A 22,067-nucleotide genomic window follows, 5' to 3' on the forward strand; every position below is an offset into this window, starting at 1 on the left:
AGGTATTTATTGATAATAGAATGGCCAATCAAAGTACATGGTTAGGCAGTGATGTCATGATGTTATTTAATATCCTAGCCCGAAACAGTGTGCACGAATCTCCTAGCCATCCACATGTTTTCGACCACAGTTGTCCTATTCAGCCCTGCTTTGATCTTCGTGCTCCTTTTTAGCTGAACGCTGGTAAACGTCCTTTCTGACAGCCCCCTTTGCTCTTGCCTGCCATTATCTGCCGAGGTTCAGAAGCCAGAGCATCACTTCAAACGGCAGAGCGAGGGAGCAGCCAGCCAGAAGAGATTCCTGAGGCATGCAGAGTTCTGGCATAATCATTCAAAGCTGTTGGGCCAGGGATGGGGGTGGCAGAGGTGTATGTGAATAGAGAGCTGTGGGGGCTGGCCCTGGTCGCTGGTAAATAAGTGAAGTCAGGTGCCAGAGAGTCTAGACGCAGTGATTTCAGTCGCGGGGGCTTTGGTATCTGATACTCAGTGTGGGACTTGTCTGATTGAGCACTGTTGCCTCTTCAGTGCACAGGCTGAAGCCCTTTAGTGCCTTCCTGTTAAATCAGTAAAAGATGACAACGAACACAGTTTAAATAGAACAAATCTAATTTTAATATTTCCTAGTTGGCAGTAATTACACTTACTTTTGAAGTGCCATAGGTAGCAATCAAATAAAGACAATGTTGCCTGTGGTGTTTGAACTAAACTTTTAAAATTAATTAAAATTGAAATGTTTCTCTTTCTTGTTATGAAAACTAATTCTGTATCACATACATTCCATTCACATGTAGCCGTAATTTGTTTTGAATTTTTGGAGGGGACAGGTAAGATTTCAAGCCATGCTTGCTTTTTTTTTTTTTTAATGTAGCTCCTGGTTATTTACTTCTACACAGGATTTGACATGGAAACTTCCAAAAGAATGTCCTCAGCTTCTAAACCAATCACTTGTAACCCCATTTTTAATGGCAATTTTCATATTATAAGGGTTACATAATTTGAAGTAAATAATTCTTGTAATAGCAAGTAATCTTGCCTTTTTAAAGCTGTGCTTTGATGTAAAAGATTTTCATTATTTGGGAAGAAGTCTGTAGTAGATTTTTAATTAGAGTATGAAAAACATACTAATTATATTAATTAGAGGGTTGTGACATATTTTTATTCCTTTGTAATGTTTTTAATTAGCGGTTAATATACAGATAGGTAGCAAATATGTTAAATATATACCCAGTAAATTAAGATTATTTTATTATTGCTCTAGAATCTTTTTATTCTTTAGCATTATTAAGGTTTAATGATACTTTACCCAAAGATTCCATTAGCAGGAACACTTTTGGTTAAAGAGCTGCCCTCTGGGAAAAGGCATGATACATGCTAGCATTTGCCTGTTCCAGTGTTTGGTAGTTTTCAGCATACAGACCCTGTACATGTTTTGTTAGAATTATACCTAAGTGTTTGATTTTTGGGGGGTAGCAGTTGTAAATAATATTGTGTTTTTAATTTGGGTTTCTGGCTGTTCATTACTAGCATACAATTGATTTTCATATGTTTGCCTCGTATCCTTTTCTAAACTCAGAAGTTATCTGGAACTTGCACGCAAAGTAATCAAAACGATATTTAACAGAATGGGGTCTACACAGTCAATAAGTATTTGTTATGCAGTTACTGTATACAAGACACTGCTGGATTCATGAAGGCATGTTGACCAACTAAAATTATAAATTTTAGGAGTAGCATCCATATGTTGTTAGGAATTTGGACTTGAAAATGCCTTTAATAATATGCATGAAGGTAATTTGTTGATTTAGCAATAATGAAAACTATAGCATGAAATGTGTTCATTTCTCCTTTATATTGCCGCTGTCCCTCGCCATGACAAACCTAGATTACTGTTAAATGGCATAGCTCAACTACCTTCCTTTTCCTCCTACCTTCCTGAATGCTACATCTTAGACCCTCCTTCCCTTTCTCTTATCATTAAATAGAGTTCTCTCCTCATTTTATATCCCTGCCCAAGTGATTGGATACAGCCTACAGCTTCAGTTAGCAACCATGTATAACAATTCCTAAAATTATCCTCTAGGATAATAAACCCAGGCCTGCATTTCTAACTTCCTTCTGAATAGCTATACTAGACTGTCTTATTGGCAGCTTAAGATCAACATAGCTAAAACCAACATCACCATCTTCCCTTGAAAGTTTCCTTCTACTACAGTTTCCCTCTTTGGGTAAATGTTAGCACTACCATCCATGTCATCTCTCAGTGTGGAAACCTGGGAGTCATCCTTCACTCCTTCTTTGCATTTGCCCAGACATTAAGTCAGTTATTAAATTCAATTTTGATTCTCTTTTCTAAAAATATCTCTAATCTGCTCTTTTATCTCTGTTTCCCGTTCTGCTACCCTAGGCCAGGCCATCAGCGTACCTGGATATTCCACTAGCCTTCTAAGTGGTTTCTATTTTCTTGTCCTGTTTCAGTCTGCGTTGGCCAGATCTCTTCGAAACACAAATCTTTTCTGACATTTTCCTGTTTAAAGTCTTTAATGGCTTCCCATTATCCTTAGGATGTAGCCAGAATCCTTAATGTATACTTCAAGACTGTGCAAAATCTGGTCCTTACCTTCTTATCTCTCAGCACTGTTTCCCTTACTCCAGCATGTTTTCCTTCTTTCCCTTCTTCAAAAGAATTGTGTTCTTTCTTGTCTTACGACCTTTGCACAAGCTGTTTTCTTTGATCGGAATGCTCTGCTTCTAAACATTCTTTTAAATTCTTTGAGTCCAGAGGTTGGTTTTTTGGTTTTTTTTAATTTATTGTGCTTTAAGGGTAAGTTTATAAATTAAGTCAGACTCTCATACAAAAAGTTATACATACCTTGCTATGTACTCCTAGCTGCTCTCCCCGTAATGAAACAGCACACTCCTCCACCCTGTATTCCCAGTGTCCATTCAGCCAGCTCCTGCTTTCCTCGTCCTTCTCATCTCGCCTGCAGACAGTGCAGAGGTTTCATCTAATATTTCTCCTGTGTTCACCACTGACAGTGGAAGGTTTATATTTAATATGGAGCATCTAGTAGTTCATTAACCATTTCTTCAACAGTGACAGCCTTGAAAAATGTAAATTATATTTTGCTGTGTTGAACATACAACCTAAGATTGTGATAAAATATTGTTTGTGGGTTTTGTTGTTGTTGAGTAAAATTACGGCCTGTGTTTCTTGCTAGTTAATGAAGATGCTCTTTGAATGTTCAGATGAACGAATTGACTTGGAACTCATTTCTTTCTGCATTAATCTTGCTGCTAACAAGAGGAATGTACAGCTTATCTGTGAAGGTTAGTACCTTTGAGGTTCATAGGTAACGTCTTCAGCATATGGCAATTGGCATATGATGGGAAATAGATGATAAGGAATTAAGAATTAGAGTGGACATGTGAGCTGTAATTTTAAGTAGTTTCTTCCTTATGGCTGTCCTCCTGAAAGGTCAGAGAAACTCAGAATATTCCTATAGCACGAATGGAGACATTTACCCTTCAGTAACATTGTATAAACCATGGCAGGTTAGGCTAAATTATAATTCAATTTTTTTAAAACATTTTCTAGATGAAAGGAAACTTTTACTCGTATATTTTACTGAGGACTCAAGCTATTGCAGTGTAAGCTTTTCAAGGTGATACGTAAAATTATATTAGGTTATTGTTTCTATATTATTATCCTGGCAAATGGCTTGTCATATGTTACAATGTGTCATAGTCTGATCAATAGTTTTTCTATTGAAAAAATTAAAATTATTACTCCCACAATCCAGAGGTAATCATAGGTAAAATTTTTGTGTAATGCTTCTGTATATTTTTAAATGATGTTTTCCCCTTATATTGTCACTTACTTTTTTTTTTAATTAATAATACCTTGGGTATCATTCCATGTGGTTAAATAGTTTTATAAAATATCATTGTTAATTATCTGCAAAATAGTCCATTGTAAATATTTGCCATACTTTAATATGCTACTTTGGATATTTAGTTTGTTGCCAATTCTTTTCTGATACAATGCTGTAGTGATTATTCTTTTATCTCAATGTTTATAGCTTTCCACTTTTATATTCTTAAGATAAACCCCTAGAGCTAAAATTGTTTTTTCTGGGTTAAAAACTATTTAGATTTTTTCTAAATTTGTGGTGGATATTCTAGAGATGGAGCCCTGGTGGCACAGTGGTTAAGAGCTCGGCTGCTAACCAAAAGGTCAGCAGTTCATATCCACCAGCCACTCCTTGGAATCCCTATGGAGCAGTTCTATCCTGTTTTGTAGGAAATCGACTGAATGGCAACGGGTTTGAGTATTTTTGTTTTTTTTTTTTTTTTTTTTGCATTGAGATAAAAGAATACAAAAAGCAATATTAATAATAATCTTTTTTTAGAGATAAAAGGCCCCATGCGTCTGTCAGTTTGTTATACTATGGAGGCTTGTGTGTTGCTATGATGTTGGAAGTTATGCCACCGGTTTTCAGATACCAGCAAGGTCACCCATGGCAGACAGGTTTCAGATGAGCTTCCAGACTACTTCTGAAAAGATTTAGCCAGTAAAAACCTTATGAATAGCAGCAGAACATTGTCAGATATAGTGCCGGAAGATGAGCCTCTCAGGCTGGAAGGTGCTCAGCATATGACTGGGGAAGAGCTGCCTCCTCAAAGTAGAGTTGACCTTAATGACGTGGATGGAGTCAAGCTTTTCGGACCTTCATTGGCTGATGTGGCATGACTCAAAGTGAGAAGAAACAGCTGCAAACGTCCATTAATAATTGGAGCATGGAATTTACAAAGTATAAATCTAGGAAAATTAGAAGTCGTCAAAAATGAAATGGAATGTGCAGAGATCGATATCCTAGGCATTAGTGAGCTGAAATGGACTGGTATTGGTCATTTTGAATCAGACAGTTTTATGGTCCACTATGCTGGGAATGACAGCATGAAGAGGAATGGCATTGCATTCATCATCAAAAAGAACATTTCAAGATCTATCCTGAAGTACAGTGTTGTCAGTGATAGGGTAATATCCATACACCTACGAGGAATACCGGTTAATACGACCATTATGCAAATTTACACACCAACCACTAAAGCCAAAGATGAAGAAATTGAAGATTTTTACGAACTTCTGCCATCTGAAATTGATCCAACATGCAATCAGGATGCACTGATAATTAGTGGTGATTAAAATACAAAAGTTGAAAACGAAGAAGGATCGGTAGTTGGAAAATATGGCCTTGGTGATAGAAAAGATGCTGGAGATGGCTTGATTGAATTTTGCAAGACCAATGACTTCCTCATCGCAGATACCTTTTTTCACCAACGTAAATGGCCTAGGCTGAATAACAGGAATCAAACTGAGTACATTAATGGAAAGAGACAATGGAAAAGCTCAATACCATCAGTGAGAACAAGGCTGGGGCTGGCTGCGGGTCAGACCATCAGTTACTCATATGCAAGTTCAAGTTCAAACTGAAGAAAATTAGAACAAGTCCACAACAGCCAAAGTATGACCTTGAGTACATCCCACCTGAATTTAGAGACCATCTTGAGAAGAGATTTGACGTGTTGAACACTAATGACTGAAGACCAGATGAGTTGTGAAATGACATCAAGGACATCATACATGAAAAAAGCAACAGGTCATTAAAAAGACAGGAGAGAAAGAAAAGACCTAAATGGATGTCAGAAATGACTCCGAAACTTGCTCTTGAACATCAAGTAGCTAAGGCAAAAAGGAAAAAATAATGAAGTAAAAGAGCTGAACAGAAGATTTCAAGGGGCAGCTCAAGAAGACATGGATGACCTGGAGATAGAAAACCAAAGGGAAGAACACACTCAGCATTTCTCAAGCTCGAAGAACTAAGCAAAAATTCAAGCCTCAAGTTGCAATACGAAGGATTCTACGGGGAAAATATTAAACGACCCCGGAAGCATCAAAAGAAGATGGAAGGAATACACAGAATTACTATGCCAAAAAGAATCGGTCAGCATTCAACCATTTCAGCAGGTAGCATGTGATCAGAAACCAATGCGACTGAAAGAAGAGTCCAAGCTGCCCTGAAGGCATTGGTGAAAAACAGGTTCTGGGAATTGATGAAATGCCAGTTGACATGTTTTGACAAATGGCTGAAGCGCTGGAAGTGCTCACTCATCTATGCCAAGAAATTTGGAAAACAGCTACCTGGCCAACCAACTGGAAGAGATCCATATTTATGCCTATTCCCAAGAAAGGTGATCCAACCGAATGCAGACATTATCGAACAATATCATTAATATCACGTGCAAGCAAAATTTTTCTGAAGATCATTCAAAAGCGTCTGCAGCAGTATATTAACAGGGCACTGCCAGAAATTCAAGCCAGGATTCAGAAGAGGACGTAGAAGGAGGGATATCATTGCTGATGTCAGATGAATCCTAGCTGAAAGCAGACAATACCTGAAAGATGTTTACCTGTGTTGTATTGACTATCCTAAGGCATTCGACTGCGTGGATCATAACAAATTATGGATAACGTTGCAGAGAATTAAAATTCCAGAACACTTAGTTTTCCTCATGAGGAATCCGTACATGGATCAAGAGGCCATTGTTCGAACAGAACAAGGGAATACTGCGTGATTTAAAGTCAGGAAAGGTGTGCATGAGGATTGTATCCTTTCACCATACCTATTCAATCTGTATGCTGAGCAAATAATCCGAGAAGCTGGACTCTCTGAAGAAGAATGGGGGATCAGGATTGGACGAAGACTCAACAACATGCGTTATACAGATGACACAACGATGCTTGCTGAAAATGAAGAGGACTTACGCACTTGCTGATGAAGATCAAGGACCACAGCCTTCAGTATGGATTACACCTCAACATAAAGAAAAAAAAAAATTCTCACGGCTGGACCAATAAGAAACATCATGGTAAACAGAGAAAAGATTGAGGTTGTCAAGGATTTCGTTTTACTTGGATTCAAGTCACCATCCATGGAAACAGCAGTCAAGAAATCAAAAGACGCATTGCATTGGGCAAGTCTGTTACAAAAGACCTTTTTAAAGTGTTAAAAAGCAGAGATGTTACTTTGAGGACTAAGGTGTGCCTGACCAAAGCCATGGCGTTTTCAGTCTCCTCTTAGGCATGTGAAAGCTGGTCAATGAGTAAGGAAGGCCGAAGAAGAATTGACGCCTTTGAATTGTGGTGTTGGTGAAGAATACTGAATATACCATACCATGGAGTGCCAAAGAACAAACAAATCTGTCTTAGAAGTGCAACCAGAATGCTCATTAGAAGCAAAGATGGTGAAACTACATCTCACATACTTTGGGCATGTTATCAGGACAGATCAGTCTCTGTAGATGGATATCATGCTTGGTAAAGTAGAGGGTCAGCAAAAAAGAGGAAGACCCTCAACGAGATGGATTGACACAGTGGCTGCAACAGTGGGCTCAGGCATAGCAACAATTGTGAGGATGGCACCGGACTGGGCAATGTTTTATTCTGTTGTGCATAGGGTTGCTGTGAGTTGGAACTGCCCAAAAACAACAGACATCAAAGAGCACATACTATATGGTTCCATTTATATGAAGTTTTAGAACAGGCAAAACAAACCTGTGTTAAAAGAAGAGGGAGAGGAAGGAGGAGAAGGAGGGGCTTGAGAGAAAGGAGAGGGAGAAAGAAAAATGATTGTATATGGGGAATAAGATTGACAAGAAAGTGGCACAAAGGAACCTTCTAGAGTGAATGGAAATAGACCTATTCCTCACTTAATGACTATCTCATTATCCGACATCTCACATCCTAGGACAGTAGTAAAAGAAATCTGCCATTTCGTGCATTATCAAGGCACCGGGCATGGCAACAAGACTGCAGAGCTGCAGAGCGTCTGTTCCATTGTAGACGGTCTGGGGGCCTCTGGAAAGCAGGGCTGTGTTGCCCCGTACCATCTGCTCCCTCCTGTGGCGGGGGCGGGGGGGGGTGCTTCATCCAGCTGCTGCACAGGGTGGTCTTCTCCAGGGCCACGGCCTCCAGGCAGACTCAGGCAGCATGAAGTTGGTGGGTGTCTGTTCTGGGATCCCAGCTCCTATGGGGCCTGAGGCTCTACAGCTCAGAATTGCTGTGGGGTGGGAATGGAGGAAAGAAAGAGGCATTGGAGAGTGTGTTTGGAAGAAATGCATATGAATTTAAGGACATCTCAAAGTGAGCCAAACTGGGCCAGAGGCCTCCTCCTTGGAGAGGCCAGATAAACGCCAGGCTCCCAGCGCCCTCACTAGGAAGCCCCAAGCCTCAGTAACTCGCCAGGCCCAGAGGGCAGAGCAGGCTCGGGGATAATGAACTCAGGGCTTGCAAGGGTGGGAGTGGAGCCTGGATGCAGTTCTACAAGAGAAGCTGTGACCCAGCACAGGAGGAAGGTAGAGTGGTTAAGCCGTGGGCCCTGTAGTCACACAGCCCAGCCTTATCCAGCTTTGTCTCCTCCACAGAGGAATAAATCCCTAACTGGGCTCCACACAGTGATGAGCATACCAGTAAATCTTAGCTGTGATTATTTCTATGATTATATTTTCTAAATAAAAAATATCAGACAAACGGATGATTTGAAAACAGAAAAAAAAAAAATCCTCCTTTTTCACATAATGCATATTTTCACATAAAGACTTGGCCTTTGGAACCGAACCATGTCGCTAAGTGAGGAGTGGGTGTATTTTACAGTTCTGCACATTGGTCAAAAGTAATCGAATTGTACACTTATGCTTTATGCATTCTACTGTATGTAAATTCTTTTTTGAGAAATGTGAACCAAAAAAGAAAAAAATCAAGTTAACATTAATTTTATTGAAGGAGTTTTCTGTTCTTTACCAGGAAATGGGCTTAAGATGCTCATGAAGAGGGCTCTGAAATTCAAGGACCCCCTGCTGATGAAGATGATTAGGAACATTTCCCAGCATGATGGGCCCACCAAAACCTTGTTTATTGTAAGTAGAGTTTTTGGCTTACTGTCTGTCAACATAAACTGAGAATTGCATTTGAAGGTGTGACTCTCACTGAGCTCTGATCGAATACGGACTCCTGACCCAAACTGGCTCTTCTGTTGTGAACTGCTTTATAAGGTTGGCTCCTGGAAAACTCAACCTACATTTTAATGTTGTTTAGGTTTATTGTTTCCTGCTGCTACCCACTCACTCCAATCTTCATCCCTTAAGCGTTAGCAACTTAGTTCAAGATTGTTAAAGCAAGAGAATCATGTTTGATCTGTATTTTTCTTCCTATGTGTTAAATTATTAGGTTGAGTTTTCTGCAGAAAACATTTTAAATTTGTGTTAAAATCCTCTGTTTTATTCAGGATTATGTTGGGGACCTTGCAGCCCAGATCTCTAATGATGAAGAAGAGGAGTTTGTGATAGAATGTCTAGGAACTCTTGCAAATCTGACTATTCCAGACTTAGACTGGGAGCTAGTTCTCAAGGAGTACAAGTTGGTTCCATACCTCAAGAATAAACTAAAACCAGGTCTGTGCTAACTGTTTCACTTTTGTGTAGTCACTAAGTTATTATTATTATTTTTTTTTTATAAGGCTGCCAGTGCAGTATTTTGTGACCGTTATACTAGGAAGGGAAGGAGCCCTGGTGCGCAGTGGTTAAGTGCTAACCAAAAGGTCAGCAGTTTGAAGCCACCAGCAGCTCCACAGGAGAAGAGACCTGACAATCTGCTTCCCTAAAGATTACAACCTAGGAAACCCTATGGGGCAGCTCCACTCTGTCACGTGGGGTTGCTGTGAGTTGAAGAGACACAACAACAGCAACATTGTACTAGGTGACACAGTTCCTTCCCACAGCTCCGGGTCTGGCTGCTCTCCCAGAAGGGTGGTTACTGGGCCTCCCAGTTTATCTCCTCTTTTTACTAACAATATAGTCTCTTAATATTAGTTTCTCTTCCCTGTCCTGCCTTTGCTGTTGTTGTTTTATCCTGCTTTTTTTTCAACCAAATACCACACCCTCTACACACACACACACACACACACACACACACGCATGCACACAGTCCTTCGAGGCACTCAAATGAGTACCTTATTCTCCTCTGTGTTTTATTCTCTGTGACATTCAGTTGTGTTTTCCAAGATTTATTTCCACTTCTGTTACTACCCCACTACCATCACTGTGATCACTGAACATGGAAATTTGGAAAAAGGACCAATTTACAAACATGTCAAGGATTTATAGGAACTAATTTAATAGCTTCATTATCTTTCCTGTACATAGGAATTTTGAAAGTATGAAAGGATGTGGATCAGGACATTTCAGTGGAAACTTTCTATGATTTCACTTCACTAGGTGCTGCAGAAGACGACCTTGTTTTAGAAGTGGTTATAATGATTGGAACTGTATCTATGGATGACTCTTGTGCTGCGTTGCTGGCTAAATCTGGGATAATTCCTGCACTCATTGAATTGCTAAATGGTAAATTACAATTTATCTTAATTTATTTTTATGCTAATGTCTCAAATGAGTTATTAATTTAAATTTTTAAATATAAAATGCAGAAACTGCAACTGTGAAATAGTATTTAATACATTATATTAATCTTATAAAAAAATAGCGATTTTAAATTATGTAGTTAGGAAATGAGTTAAATAAACCTCTTAATGGGATTGAATCGAGTAATATCAAAGAGCTCTGTGTTGCAAAGTGAAAAACGTTGTTCTAAAGCAATTCAGAAGAAATTTTACTGTCCTTCTCTCACCACTCTTGAACAACTAATACTCTTTTTATTCTTTTGGTTGTGCTTTGTATTGGTTGAATTGGACATCCTATCGTGTACAAACTCTTCTTTTTTATATTTTGATTCCTAAGCAGGAAAGTTTACTTGGAAGCTAATTTTCAATATCATATTCCCTCCAAGGCCCAGAGATACAGTATTGTCTGTCCATTAAACTCTGTGCTGTCCAACATATGACTATTGAGCACTTAAAATGTGGCTGTCAAGACCGAGAACCTGAATTTTAAATTTATTTTGATTTTAATTTAACTAGCCACAGTGGCTTGTGGCTGCAATTCTGAACAGTACAGGTCTAGATTCTTTCCCTTACTCTTATATTGTTCTTAAGGGGCCAGGACTCATTATTCATACTGCATACAAATGTATCTAAATCTAATGTTATCCTGTTAGAGCCAAGTTCTTCTCTGTTGTTGTTAGGTGCTGTCGAGTCAGTTCCGGCTCATACTGACCCTATGCACAACATACGAAACACTGCCCAGTCCTGCACCATCCTCACAGTTGTTGCTATGCTTGAGCCCACTGTTGCAGCCACTGTGTCTGTCCGTCTTGTTGAGGGTCTTGCTCTTTTTTGCTGACCCTCTACTTTACCAAGCATGATGTCCTTCTCCAGGGACTGATCCCTCCTGATAACATGTCCAAAGTATGTGAGATGTAATCTCACCACTCTTGCCTCTAAGAAGCATTCTGGTTGTACTTCTTCCAAGACAGATTTTCACAGTCCATTGTATATTCAGTATTCTTCACCTATGTTACGATTCAAAGGCGTCAATTATTCTTCGGTCTTCCTTACTCATTGTCCAGCTTTCACATGCATAAGAGGCGATTGAAAACACCATGGCTTGGGTCAGGCGCACCTTAGTCCTCAAGGTGACATCTTTGCTTTCTAACACTTTAAAGAGGTCTTTTGCAGCAGACTTGCCCAATGCAGTGTGTCTTTTGATTGCTTGACTGCTGCTTCCGTGGGTGTTGATTGTGGATCCAAGTAAAATGAAATCCTTGACAATCTGCTTTTTCTCCATTTGTCAAGATGTTGCTTATTGGTCCAGCTGTGAGGATTTTTTGTTTTCTTTATGTTGCGGTGTCGTCCATACTGAAGGCTGTGGTTCTTGATCTTCATCAGTAAGTGCTTCAAGTCCTCTTCACTTTCAGCAACCAAGGTTGTGTCATCTCATAACGCAGGTTGTTCATGAGTCTTTCTCCAATCCTGATGCACCATTCTTCTTCGTATAGTTCAGCTTCTTGGATTATTTGCTCAACGTACAGATTGAATAGGTATGGCGAAAGGATACAGCTGTGATGCACACCTTTCCTGACTTTAAACCGCACAGTATTCCCTTGTTCTGTTCAAACAACTACCTCTTGATCTATGTATAGGTTCCTCATGAGCACAATTAAGTGTTCTGGAATTCCCATTCTTCACAGTGTTATCCATAATTTGTTATGATCCACACAGTCGAATGCCTTTGCATAGTCAATCAAACATCTTTCTGGCATTCTCTCCTTTCAGCCAGGATCCATCTGACAGGAGCAGTGATAGTCCTGGTTCCGCGTCCTCTCCTGAATCCAGCTTGAATTTCTGGCAGTTCCCTGTTAGCATACTGCCACAGGCACTTTTGAATGATCTTCAGCAAAATTTTTCTTGCATGTGATATTAATGATATTGTTCAGTAATTTCCATGTTTGGTTAAATCACCTTTCTTGGGAATAAGCATAAATATGGATCTTTTCCTGTCATTTGGCCAGGTCCTGCCTTCCATATTTTTTGGCACTTCCAGCGCTGCATCTATTTGTTGAAACATCTCAGTTGGTATCCCGTCAATTCCCAAACCCTTGTCTTTTGCCAGTGCCTTCAGTGCAGCTTGGGCTTCTTTCATTACCATCAGTTCTTGATCATATGCTACCTCCTGAAATGGCTGAATATCGACCAATTCTTTTTGGTATAGTGACTACCTGTATTCCTTCCATCTTGTTTTGATGCTTCCCGTGTCGTTTAATATATTCCTCATAGAATTCTTCAGTATTGCAACTTGAGGCTTGAATTTTTTCTTCAGTTCTTTCAGCTTGAGAAATGCTGAGTTGTGTTCTTCCCTTTTGGTTTTCTGTCTCCAGGTCTTTGCACATGTCATCGTGATAGTTTACTTTGTCTTCTTTGGCCGCCGTTTGAAATCTTCTGTTCAGGTTCTTTTAGTTCATCATTTTTTCCTTTCACTTTGGCTACTCGGCATTCAAGAGCAAGTTTCAGAGTGTCTTCTGACATCCACTTAGGTCTTTTCTTTCTCTCTTGTCTTTTTAATGACCTCTATCTTTCTTCATCTGTAACATCCTTGATGTCATTCCACAACTGTTTGATCTTCAGTCATTAGTGTTTAACGTCTCAAATCTATTTTTGAGATAGTCTCTAAATTTCAGGTGAGATACACCTAAGGTTGTACTTTGGCTCTCATGGACCTGTTCTAATTTTCTTCAGTTTCAACTTGAACTTACATATGAGTAATTGATGGTCTGATCCGCAGTCAGCCCCCCGCCTTGTTCTGACTGATGATATTGAGCGTATCCACCATCTTGTTCCACCAATGTAGTCGGTTTGATTCCTGTGTATTCCATCTGGCAAGGTCCATGTGTATAGTTGCCTTTTATGTTGGTGAAAAAGGTATTTGCAACGAGCAAGTTGTTGGTCTTGCAAAATTCAGTCTTTCGATCTCCAGCATCATTTCTGTTACCGAGGCCAATTTTCTAACTACTGATCCTTCTTTGTTTCCAACTTTCTCATTCCAGTCACCGGTAATTATCAGTGCATCCTGATTGCATGTTTGATCAATTTCAGACTACAAAAGTTGATAAATATCTTCAGTTTCTTCATCTTTGGCCTTAGTAGTTGGTGCATAAATTTGAACAACAGTCATATTAATTGGTCTTCCTTGTACGTGTCTGGATATTATCCTGTCACTGACAGCGTCATACTTCAGGATAGGTCTTAGATGTTCTTTTTGATGATGAATGCAAAGCCACTTCTCTTCAAGTTGTCATTCCCAGCATAGTAGACCATATGATTATCTGATTCAGAATGACCAATACCTGTCCATTTCAGCTCACTAGTGTCTAGGATATTGATCTCTATGCATTCTATTTCATTTTTGATGACTTCTGGTTTTCCTAGATTCATACTTTGTACATTCCAGATTCCAGTTATTAATGGATGTTTGCAGCTGTTTCTTCTCATTTTGAGTCTTGCCATATCAGCCAATGAAGGTCCCACCATCCACGTCATTAAGGTCAACTCTACTTTGAGGAGGCAGCTCTTCCCAAGTCATATTTTGAGTGCCTTCCAACCTGAGGAGCTCGTCTTCCAGCACTATATCAGACAGTGTTCTGCTGCTATTCATAAGGTTTTCACTGGCTAATTCTTTGCAGAAGTAGACTGCCGGGTCCTTCTTCCTAGTCCGTCTTAGTCTGGAAGTTCAGCTGAAACTTGTCTGCCATACGTGACCCTGCTGATATCTGATTACCGGTGGTAAAGCTTCCAGCATCACAGCGATGCACAAGCCCCCACAGTACGACAAACTGACCGATGCATGGAGAAGTTCTCTAGTGTCTTATAAATTTAAGAAGCTAGTAATATAGAAGTCAAATGTGGTAATATAAGAAGCCTAAAGAAGACGACACTTTAATCTCAGTCGTTCCTGTACCAGGTATAATAAATATACATTATAAAATATATATATATATATATATCTTACTTTAATTGACTTTTTAAAAGTATAACATACATAAATAAAAAAACACAAATTTTCAAAGTGAGCACACCCACACAAGGAAATACAGCACTGCTGTTGTTGTTATGTGCCACGGAGTCAATTGCGAACCATAGCAGCCTTATGTACAGCAGAAGGAAACACTGCCCAGTCCTGCGCCATCCTCACAATCATTGCTATGCTGGAGCCCTAGCACCCTAGACGTCTCTCTTCTGCTTCCTCCCAGTCATTACCACCTCCTCCAAAGTGATTTCTGTCCTTTCCTGTATTACCCATGTGTTAGTTTTGCTGGGTTTTCAACTTTGTATAAATGGAAGCTAGTTTCTTTTGCCATTCATTAAATTTGTGAGATTCGTCTATGTTGTTGCATACAACAGTAGTTTGTTCATGTCCATTGCTGTATAAAGTTCATGTCCATTGCTTTAATTGTAGCCTTTGTAGTGGTATCTCATTGTGGTTTTAATTTGCATTACCCTAATGACTCATAAGTACCCTGGTGGTGCAGTGGTTAAGAGCTCGGCTGCTAACCAAAAGGTCAGCAGTTTGAATCTACCACCTGCTTCTTAGAAACCCTATGGGGCAGTTTTCCTCTGTCCTATAGAGCCACTGTGAGTTGGAATCGACTGAACGGCAACAGTTTTTTGGTTTTTAATGACCAAGGAGCCTTGGCGATGCAATGGTTAAGCGCTCAGCTGCTGTCTTAGTTATGTAGTGCTGCTGTATGAGAAATACCAGAAGTGGCTGGCGTTAACAGAAATTTATTCTCTCACAGTCCAGGAAGCTAGAAGTCCCAATTCATGACACCAGCTCCCAGGGAAGGCTTTCTCTCTGTGTCAGTTTTGGGGGAAGGTCCTTGTCATCAATCTTTTCCTAGTCTAGGAGCTTCTTGGTGCAGGGACCCCAGATCCAAAGGATGCGCTTCACTCGCGGCATTTCTTTCTTGATGGTAATAAGGTCCCTGCCTTCTCTGCTCATTTCTCACTTTTATATCTTAAAAGAGATTGACTCAAAATACAACCTAATCCTGTAGATTGAGTCCTGCCTCGTTAGCATCATAGAGGTTAGGATTTACAACACATAGGATAATCACGTCAGATCACAAAATGGTGGACAACTACAGAATACTAATGAAATCGAACAGCTATTTGTGGTTATTGGCCGTTTTGGCATGGCCGGTAAAATGAAACGTCTTTTTAAGTCTCTGAGTTTGTTTGTTTTTGGTTTTTAACTTGACTTACAAGTTCTTTAACTTAATGTATTTTAATAGGTCATCTGAAGATAATACTTACATATTTAAAGTATCCCTTTCCTAAAATTATAGTATATATGTATTTGATTTGGTATACCCTTCTCACAGGAGTTTTTCAGATTATAGTTTTAAGATTAGAAATAAGAGAGAAAGTGACTAGGTAGTTGGGAAGTGAAAGCGAAAGAATGTAATTGGCAGAGTGAGAATAAAGATTTTGCCACGTAGTTTTGAGAGAGCTGGAGAAAGGTGAAGCAAAGAGACCTATGTCCTGGAATTGCTATCTCACATCCATTATGACTGAGAGAGCTGAGATACATCCACAGAGAACTGACAGAGCCAGCTCATAGTATTTTTTTTTTTACCATGTTTTGATATTTTGTACATGAAGTTATCACAGAGGCTGTGTTATACTCTTTATTAAGAAATATATAGATTTTAAAGAGTAAAATCCTTGAGCTTGATAGAGTGAACACTACTGTACACCAAACTAAAAAAAAAAAAAAAAAACCCACTGCCATCGAGTCAGTTCTGACTCATAGCGACCCTGTAAGACAGAGTAGAACTGCCCCATAGAGTTTCCAAGAAGCACCTGGTAGATTCGAACTGCTGACGTTCTGGTTAGCAGCACAGCACTTACCCACTACGCCACCAGAGTTCCAAGAGAGTAATAAATACTGGGAATTTCAGACTAAGTAGTCTGAGAGAATGGTACTTTGCCAAGCTAGCAAAGGAGATCGTTGAGAACAGATTGGAGTTTAAGTGACCACAGTTTATTTTGGATACTCTCTTGGCATGTAAGTCTGTTTATAACAGGTACCATCAAACCATTGCCAAGAGTTGATAACAGACTACACTGTTACTAAACCAGGTCCCATAACCAGTACCTAAAGCTTTGAGTTCTGTAAGTAATTTGCATTTTCCATTACATATTAATCAGTGGGCAACAGCTATTCTGTTAAATGGTTTCTTTGTATGATATTAAACATTAATTAGCCTGCATGATTATGTAACTTTGTTTTACTATTGTAATTAATTAGGTTGAAACCAAAATACCTTATGTCATGCCAGTGATTAGAATGTAATTATGTTAACATTATTCAAAAAAGGAAAATACCTCTTTATAGTCATCCAGTTCCTACCAAAAACTTAATTTAGAAGACATAATCTTTTTTTTAATCTTTTTTTATGAAGTATTTTTCTCTTATGAAATCAACATTATAGAAAAAAATAGAATCAGATGTATTTCCCAAATTAGAGACTCCATCAGCCTGAGGCCAGAAGAACTGGACAGTGCCTGGCTACCCACCAGTGACCACCCTGACGGGGAACACAACAGAGTGTCCCTGACAGAGCAGGAGAAAAGTGGGGTGCAGAACTCAAATTCTAGTAACAAAACCAGACTTAATGGTCTGACTGAGACTGGAGGGACCCCAGAAGACATGGCCCCCAGACTCTTATCTCAGAACTGAAACTATTGCCGAAGCCAACTCTTCAAAGATTAGACTGGACTATAAGACATAAAATGATACTCGTGAAGAGAGTGCTTCTTAGCTCAAGTAGACACATGAGACTAAATGGGCAACTCGTGTCCAGAGGCGAGGTGAGAAGGCAGAGGGGGACAGGAGCTGGTTGAATGGACACAGGAAATCTGGGGTGGAAAGGAGGAGTGTGCTGTCACATTTTAGGGAGAGCAACTAGGGTCACATAACAATTTGTGTACAAATTTTTTAATGAGAAACTAACTTGAGCCATAAACTTTCACTTAAGCACAATAAAAAAAATAATTGAATTATCACGATGGACAAAAAATTTGTCACTTGACATTGGGGACATAGAAGTTAATCAGTTTCTTCATACCTGGTGACAAAATTAGAGTCCCTGGGTGGTACAAGGAGCCCTGGTAGAACAGTGCTTAAGACCTACAACTGCTAAGCAGAAGGTCAGCAGTTTGAATCTACCAGCCCACTCCTTGGAAATCCTGTGGGGCAGTTTTGCTCTGTCCTATAAGGTCGCTATAGGACATGTTTTGAGTGGTACAGATGGTTTGTCGTAGTCCACTAGCCTAAATGCTGGCAGTGCAAACCCGGCCAGCAGCACTGCAGAAGACAAGCCCAGCAGTCTGCTTCAGTAAAGATCACAGCCAAGAGGGTCCTGTGGAGCGTTCCTGCTCTGTAACACGTGAGGTCACCATGAGTCAGGACTGACTCAGCTGCAGCGGTTTGGTTTGGTAACAATATATAGTGAAATTACAGAGAAGCACTATTACTGTTCTCTTCAACCAGCCTTGTCCTTCAATTCTTCTAGGTACAACTTGATCTTTTGAGGTAAACTATGTCAGGCAGTCCAGTTTAACCTCAGAAACGATGCAATTTCTCTTTTTCGAAGTCATTTTTTATGTTTGTATTTCAGAGTATTTTAACCTATTAATTCTAACTGTAACCAAATTTATTAAAACTTTTGAAAATACATTATCATGAAATTTCCTCACATATCATCATCATGTGATTTAGAAGAAACACCTAGATGATATATGTCATTTATGTATTTTAAATAATTTAAGCTAATTGTCTTTTACCTGTCTTGACTCCTTGTCATTTTTAGTTTTCTCATTCTCTGTTATTCCTCTCACAGTTTCTTAATTTGAGTTGTAAACATAGTATTCTCTTACTTGAAGATTTTTTTTTTCCTTTCAGCTCAACAAGAAGATGATGAATTTGTGTGTCAGATAATTTATGTCTTCTATCAGATGGTTTTCCACCAAGCCACGAGAGACGTCATAATCAAGGAAACACGTATCCTTTTATCATTATCTTTTACAATAGATAATGACATTTTACATATTCAGAAAAAATACATCTTTGTTTTTTTTCCTCTTGCAAATGCTCAAATAATGTAGCAAGCTTTGAAATGAATTTAGAGGACAAGCTATTTTGTGTTTACAATAGATAATAATATTTCACGTATTGAGAAAAGATACATCTTTGTTTTTTCTCTTGCAAATGCTCAAATAATGTAGGGAGCAACAAGCTTTGAGATGAATTTAGAGGACAGGCTATTTTCCAAGGAAGTTGTTGACCTAAATCAATATATAGGTCGAATAATCAATAATAGGTAGAATATAGAATATAACGCAAACAATTTTATTAACCCGTCAGGCTGTGATACCTAGGAAAATTGGCAAACGTATCAGAAGTTCCTTCCCCACTAACATAACTTGAATCTAAAGAGACTCATGGGACTCTCTTTACCCCTCTTGTCATCTTCCCTCCCTGACTCTGCATGGGAGAGCGCATGTGTTGCCCTGACTTCAGGCACCAGCTAGATGCTCAGTATTGAATGTCTTCAAAGTCTCCTTCCCGAGCTCCACACGTTTGTTGATAACTGCCACCCGGATGTCTTCCACCTACCTAAAGGAGCATAGCATGGTACAGGCTAAAGAGCAGCATAATCAAATAGCCCTTATTTTAAATTACCTTTTGCCAGTGGCTGGCTGCAGAACTTTGGATAAGTTACTTAACCTCCTGAGTGATTTTGCATCTGTAAAATGGACAAAATAGCAATATTAAAATAAAAAGACCATGTACCTTATAGGATGTTATAAGTATTAATAGATTTAAAGTACCAAAAGGTCAGCAGTTCAAATCCACCAGCCACTCCTTAGAAACACTGTGGGGCAATTCCACTCTGTCCTGTAGGGTCACTATGAGTCGAAATCAACTCGACAGCAGCAGGTTTGGCTTTTTTGGTTATAATAGGTACTAGCACATATAGGTACTCAGTAAATGGTAGCTTATCATTATTACATCCATAAGGGAATGCGATATTGTCACCAGACTCCCCCGCAAGTCCCTAGGTGGTACAGACAGTTAAGTGCTCAGTTACTAGCCAAAAAGTCTGTGGTTCAAAACCACACAGAAGCTCCTAGGAAGACAGACCTGGTGATCTGCTTCTGAAAGCTGAATGTTTATTTCTTTGCCTTTTAATTGTAATGTTTTATTTGTGTAAAAAAAAAAAAATCTTTTTCTACCTTTGAACTACTCAGTGTAAAATCATTCGTTACCAATGTGAAAAGTCTGAATTCTTAAACTTAGTATGCCTAGTTCTTTGTGACATTAACCTATTAATTTTTCTGAGGTGATGTGTTCCCCTTTCACCTCACAATGCACCGTTTGCTCCTAACACATTCAGTGTCACATAATTTATCAGAGGCACCCCACCTTGTCATGGCTCAGTGCCTTTCCGTGTGCCTTGTCAACCTCAAAGGCACGTCTCTCCCCTTTTTACCTGACAGTCTCCCACTTCATATGCCATCTTCTCAATAGAACTAGTTTTTTTTCCACCCCTAATAAGTTTTTTTTTTTTAATAAGTACTGAAAATGTCTATTTTGTCTGCCTTTCTGTTCTAAAAGGTTTTGAGTTTCTCAGGGTCAAGGACTGGCTTTGTCTTATTCATCTTTCTGTACACCCAAAACTTTAACACAGTACCTGAAACATGTTACCTGTGTGCTTGTTTGATAAATTCAGGTATCTAAATAGTTAATGCCCTTTAAAAGTAATATTTTAGGAGACTTTTTTTTTTCTTTTTGTTTTTTAATGATGCTGCCATCACTCAGAAGATTTTGAAGCTCCTCTGGTGTTGCATTCAAAGCCAGTGATACAATCTTTAAGTGTCTTATTTGGAGAAAAAACTGCCTTGCTTTTGAGGGCAGATTTAATTTCTGGAACCATATAAAGTCTTTAAGAGTCAAGCCTAATGAATCGCATGTTTCGTTGCAGAGATGTTCGTTTTTATATGGGCTGTCAAAATACAAATACTGTTTTGCCTTTACAGCTACATTACAGAAGTCTCATTTTATCATAGTATAAGTGTTTTTTGATGTCACGTATAAGTTGACTATCCCAGGAAGATAAATTCCTAGTACAATTTTGAGAAATGTTAGCATCATTGGAATAAATTATCTTTTCTCCCACTGTACTCCATGGAACTATATATCTTGAGAAACCCTGGTGGCATAGTGGTTAAGTGCTATGGCTGCTAACCAAATGGTCAGCAGTTTGAATCCGCCAGGCGCTCCTTGGAAACTCTATGGGGCAGTTCTACTCTGTTCTGTAGGGTTGCTGTCATAAAATGATGACAATTTTCTTTCCTTTATGAGTAACTTGGTCTTCTTGCCAGGTTGACTACACGAATTTTTCTTTTTCTTTAAAGTCAAGTAGTTTTACTAGAATTTGACTTACTGGTTTTGTTGGGTTGGTGTTTTCAAGTATGCAAATGTGCACTTTTGATATGTGATCTTAAGCCTTTTTTTTTTTAATACAGGAAAGTTTTTGTCAGTTATACTTTTTAATGGTTTTTTTTGTTCTGGTGCTTTGATTGTCTCCTTTGGGATTTCTACTTTGTTGGATCTTCTCTGCCTATCTTTAAAATCTCTAATTTTACAATTTTTTAAATCTCTTTTCATTTGTTTTTTAATTTTAAACTTCTCTTTTTGTCTTCTGTTTCTCTTAAGGTTTTATTGTGCTTATCTACTCTTAGTTTTCATATATCTAAAATGATTTTTACTTTTATTTTTAATTCTTTCCTGAGTTTTTCTAATTCCCATTTAACTTCTTTGTTCATATACTAGCATTTTCTTAAATTATTTTACCTCTTCTTGAAACATGAGGTTGAAGTTTTTAATGTTTTATTCGAAAGTGACATCTTACCATGTTGTCTTTTCTTATAATTTATGTGGAATTTAACAAGCAATTCTTTTCTGTTATTCATTATTGTGTGAAATTAGTTTTCCTAAACTTAGGGGAGCAGGATGGATCAAGAAAGCTTATATAGCTACATGGCTCCAGAGCTCCTTCTTCAGTTATTCTCATCATTTTCATGTTTTCAGAAATGTGGCCCTATACTTTCTAAGATCTGCTGGCTTTTTTTTTTTTTTTTCCTTGCCCACTTCTATCTAGATTTTCTTTTTCTTATGCCCCTGCTATTCTTTTTGTTTGACAAATGAAATATTAAATGTTTCTAGTCATCCTGTATTAATGATTTTATTTTAAAATTTGAAGTTAAATTTCAAGCTTAGCATTTGAATTTAGAGAAATACAGGTTTTTCTAATATGATTTAATATTCTCAGTCTCAAAAGCAGTTTGTATCTTTAACAGTTTTTATTCAGAGGCTCCAGCATATCTCATAGATCTGATGCATGATAAAAACAATGAAATCCGAAAGGTCTGTGATAATACGTTAGACATTATAGCGGTAAGTAATTATTCTTTCTACACAGTGTACTTGGGGGGA

At 38.6% G+C, this 22,067-nt stretch overlaps 1 protein-coding gene across 2 annotated transcripts in view; it reads left to right on the forward strand.

The window, feature by feature from the left end:
• Positions 1-22,067, forward strand: part of KIFAP3 (kinesin associated protein 3) — a 257,782-nt gene that overhangs the window by 155,638 nt on the left and 80,077 nt on the right. For both annotated transcript variants that reach the window (XM_010594968.2, XM_010594969.3), the window contains exons 12-17: positions 3,218-3,326; positions 8,863-8,975; positions 9,344-9,509; positions 10,332-10,457; positions 18,471-18,569; positions 21,943-22,028. In XM_010594968.2, coding sequence (XP_010593270.1) covers positions 3,218-3,326; positions 8,863-8,975; positions 9,344-9,509; positions 10,332-10,457; positions 18,471-18,569; positions 21,943-22,028 — 699 coding nt within the window. The remainder of the gene's footprint in view (positions 1-3,217; positions 3,327-8,862; positions 8,976-9,343; positions 9,510-10,331; positions 10,458-18,470; positions 18,570-21,942; positions 22,029-22,067) is intronic.

This window comes from Loxodonta africana, chromosome 3 (assembly GCF_030014295.1).
Source record: "Loxodonta africana isolate mLoxAfr1 chromosome 3, mLoxAfr1.hap2, whole genome shotgun sequence".
In the NCBI taxonomy this organism is placed as follows: domain Eukaryota; kingdom Metazoa; phylum Chordata; class Mammalia; order Proboscidea; family Elephantidae; genus Loxodonta; species Loxodonta africana.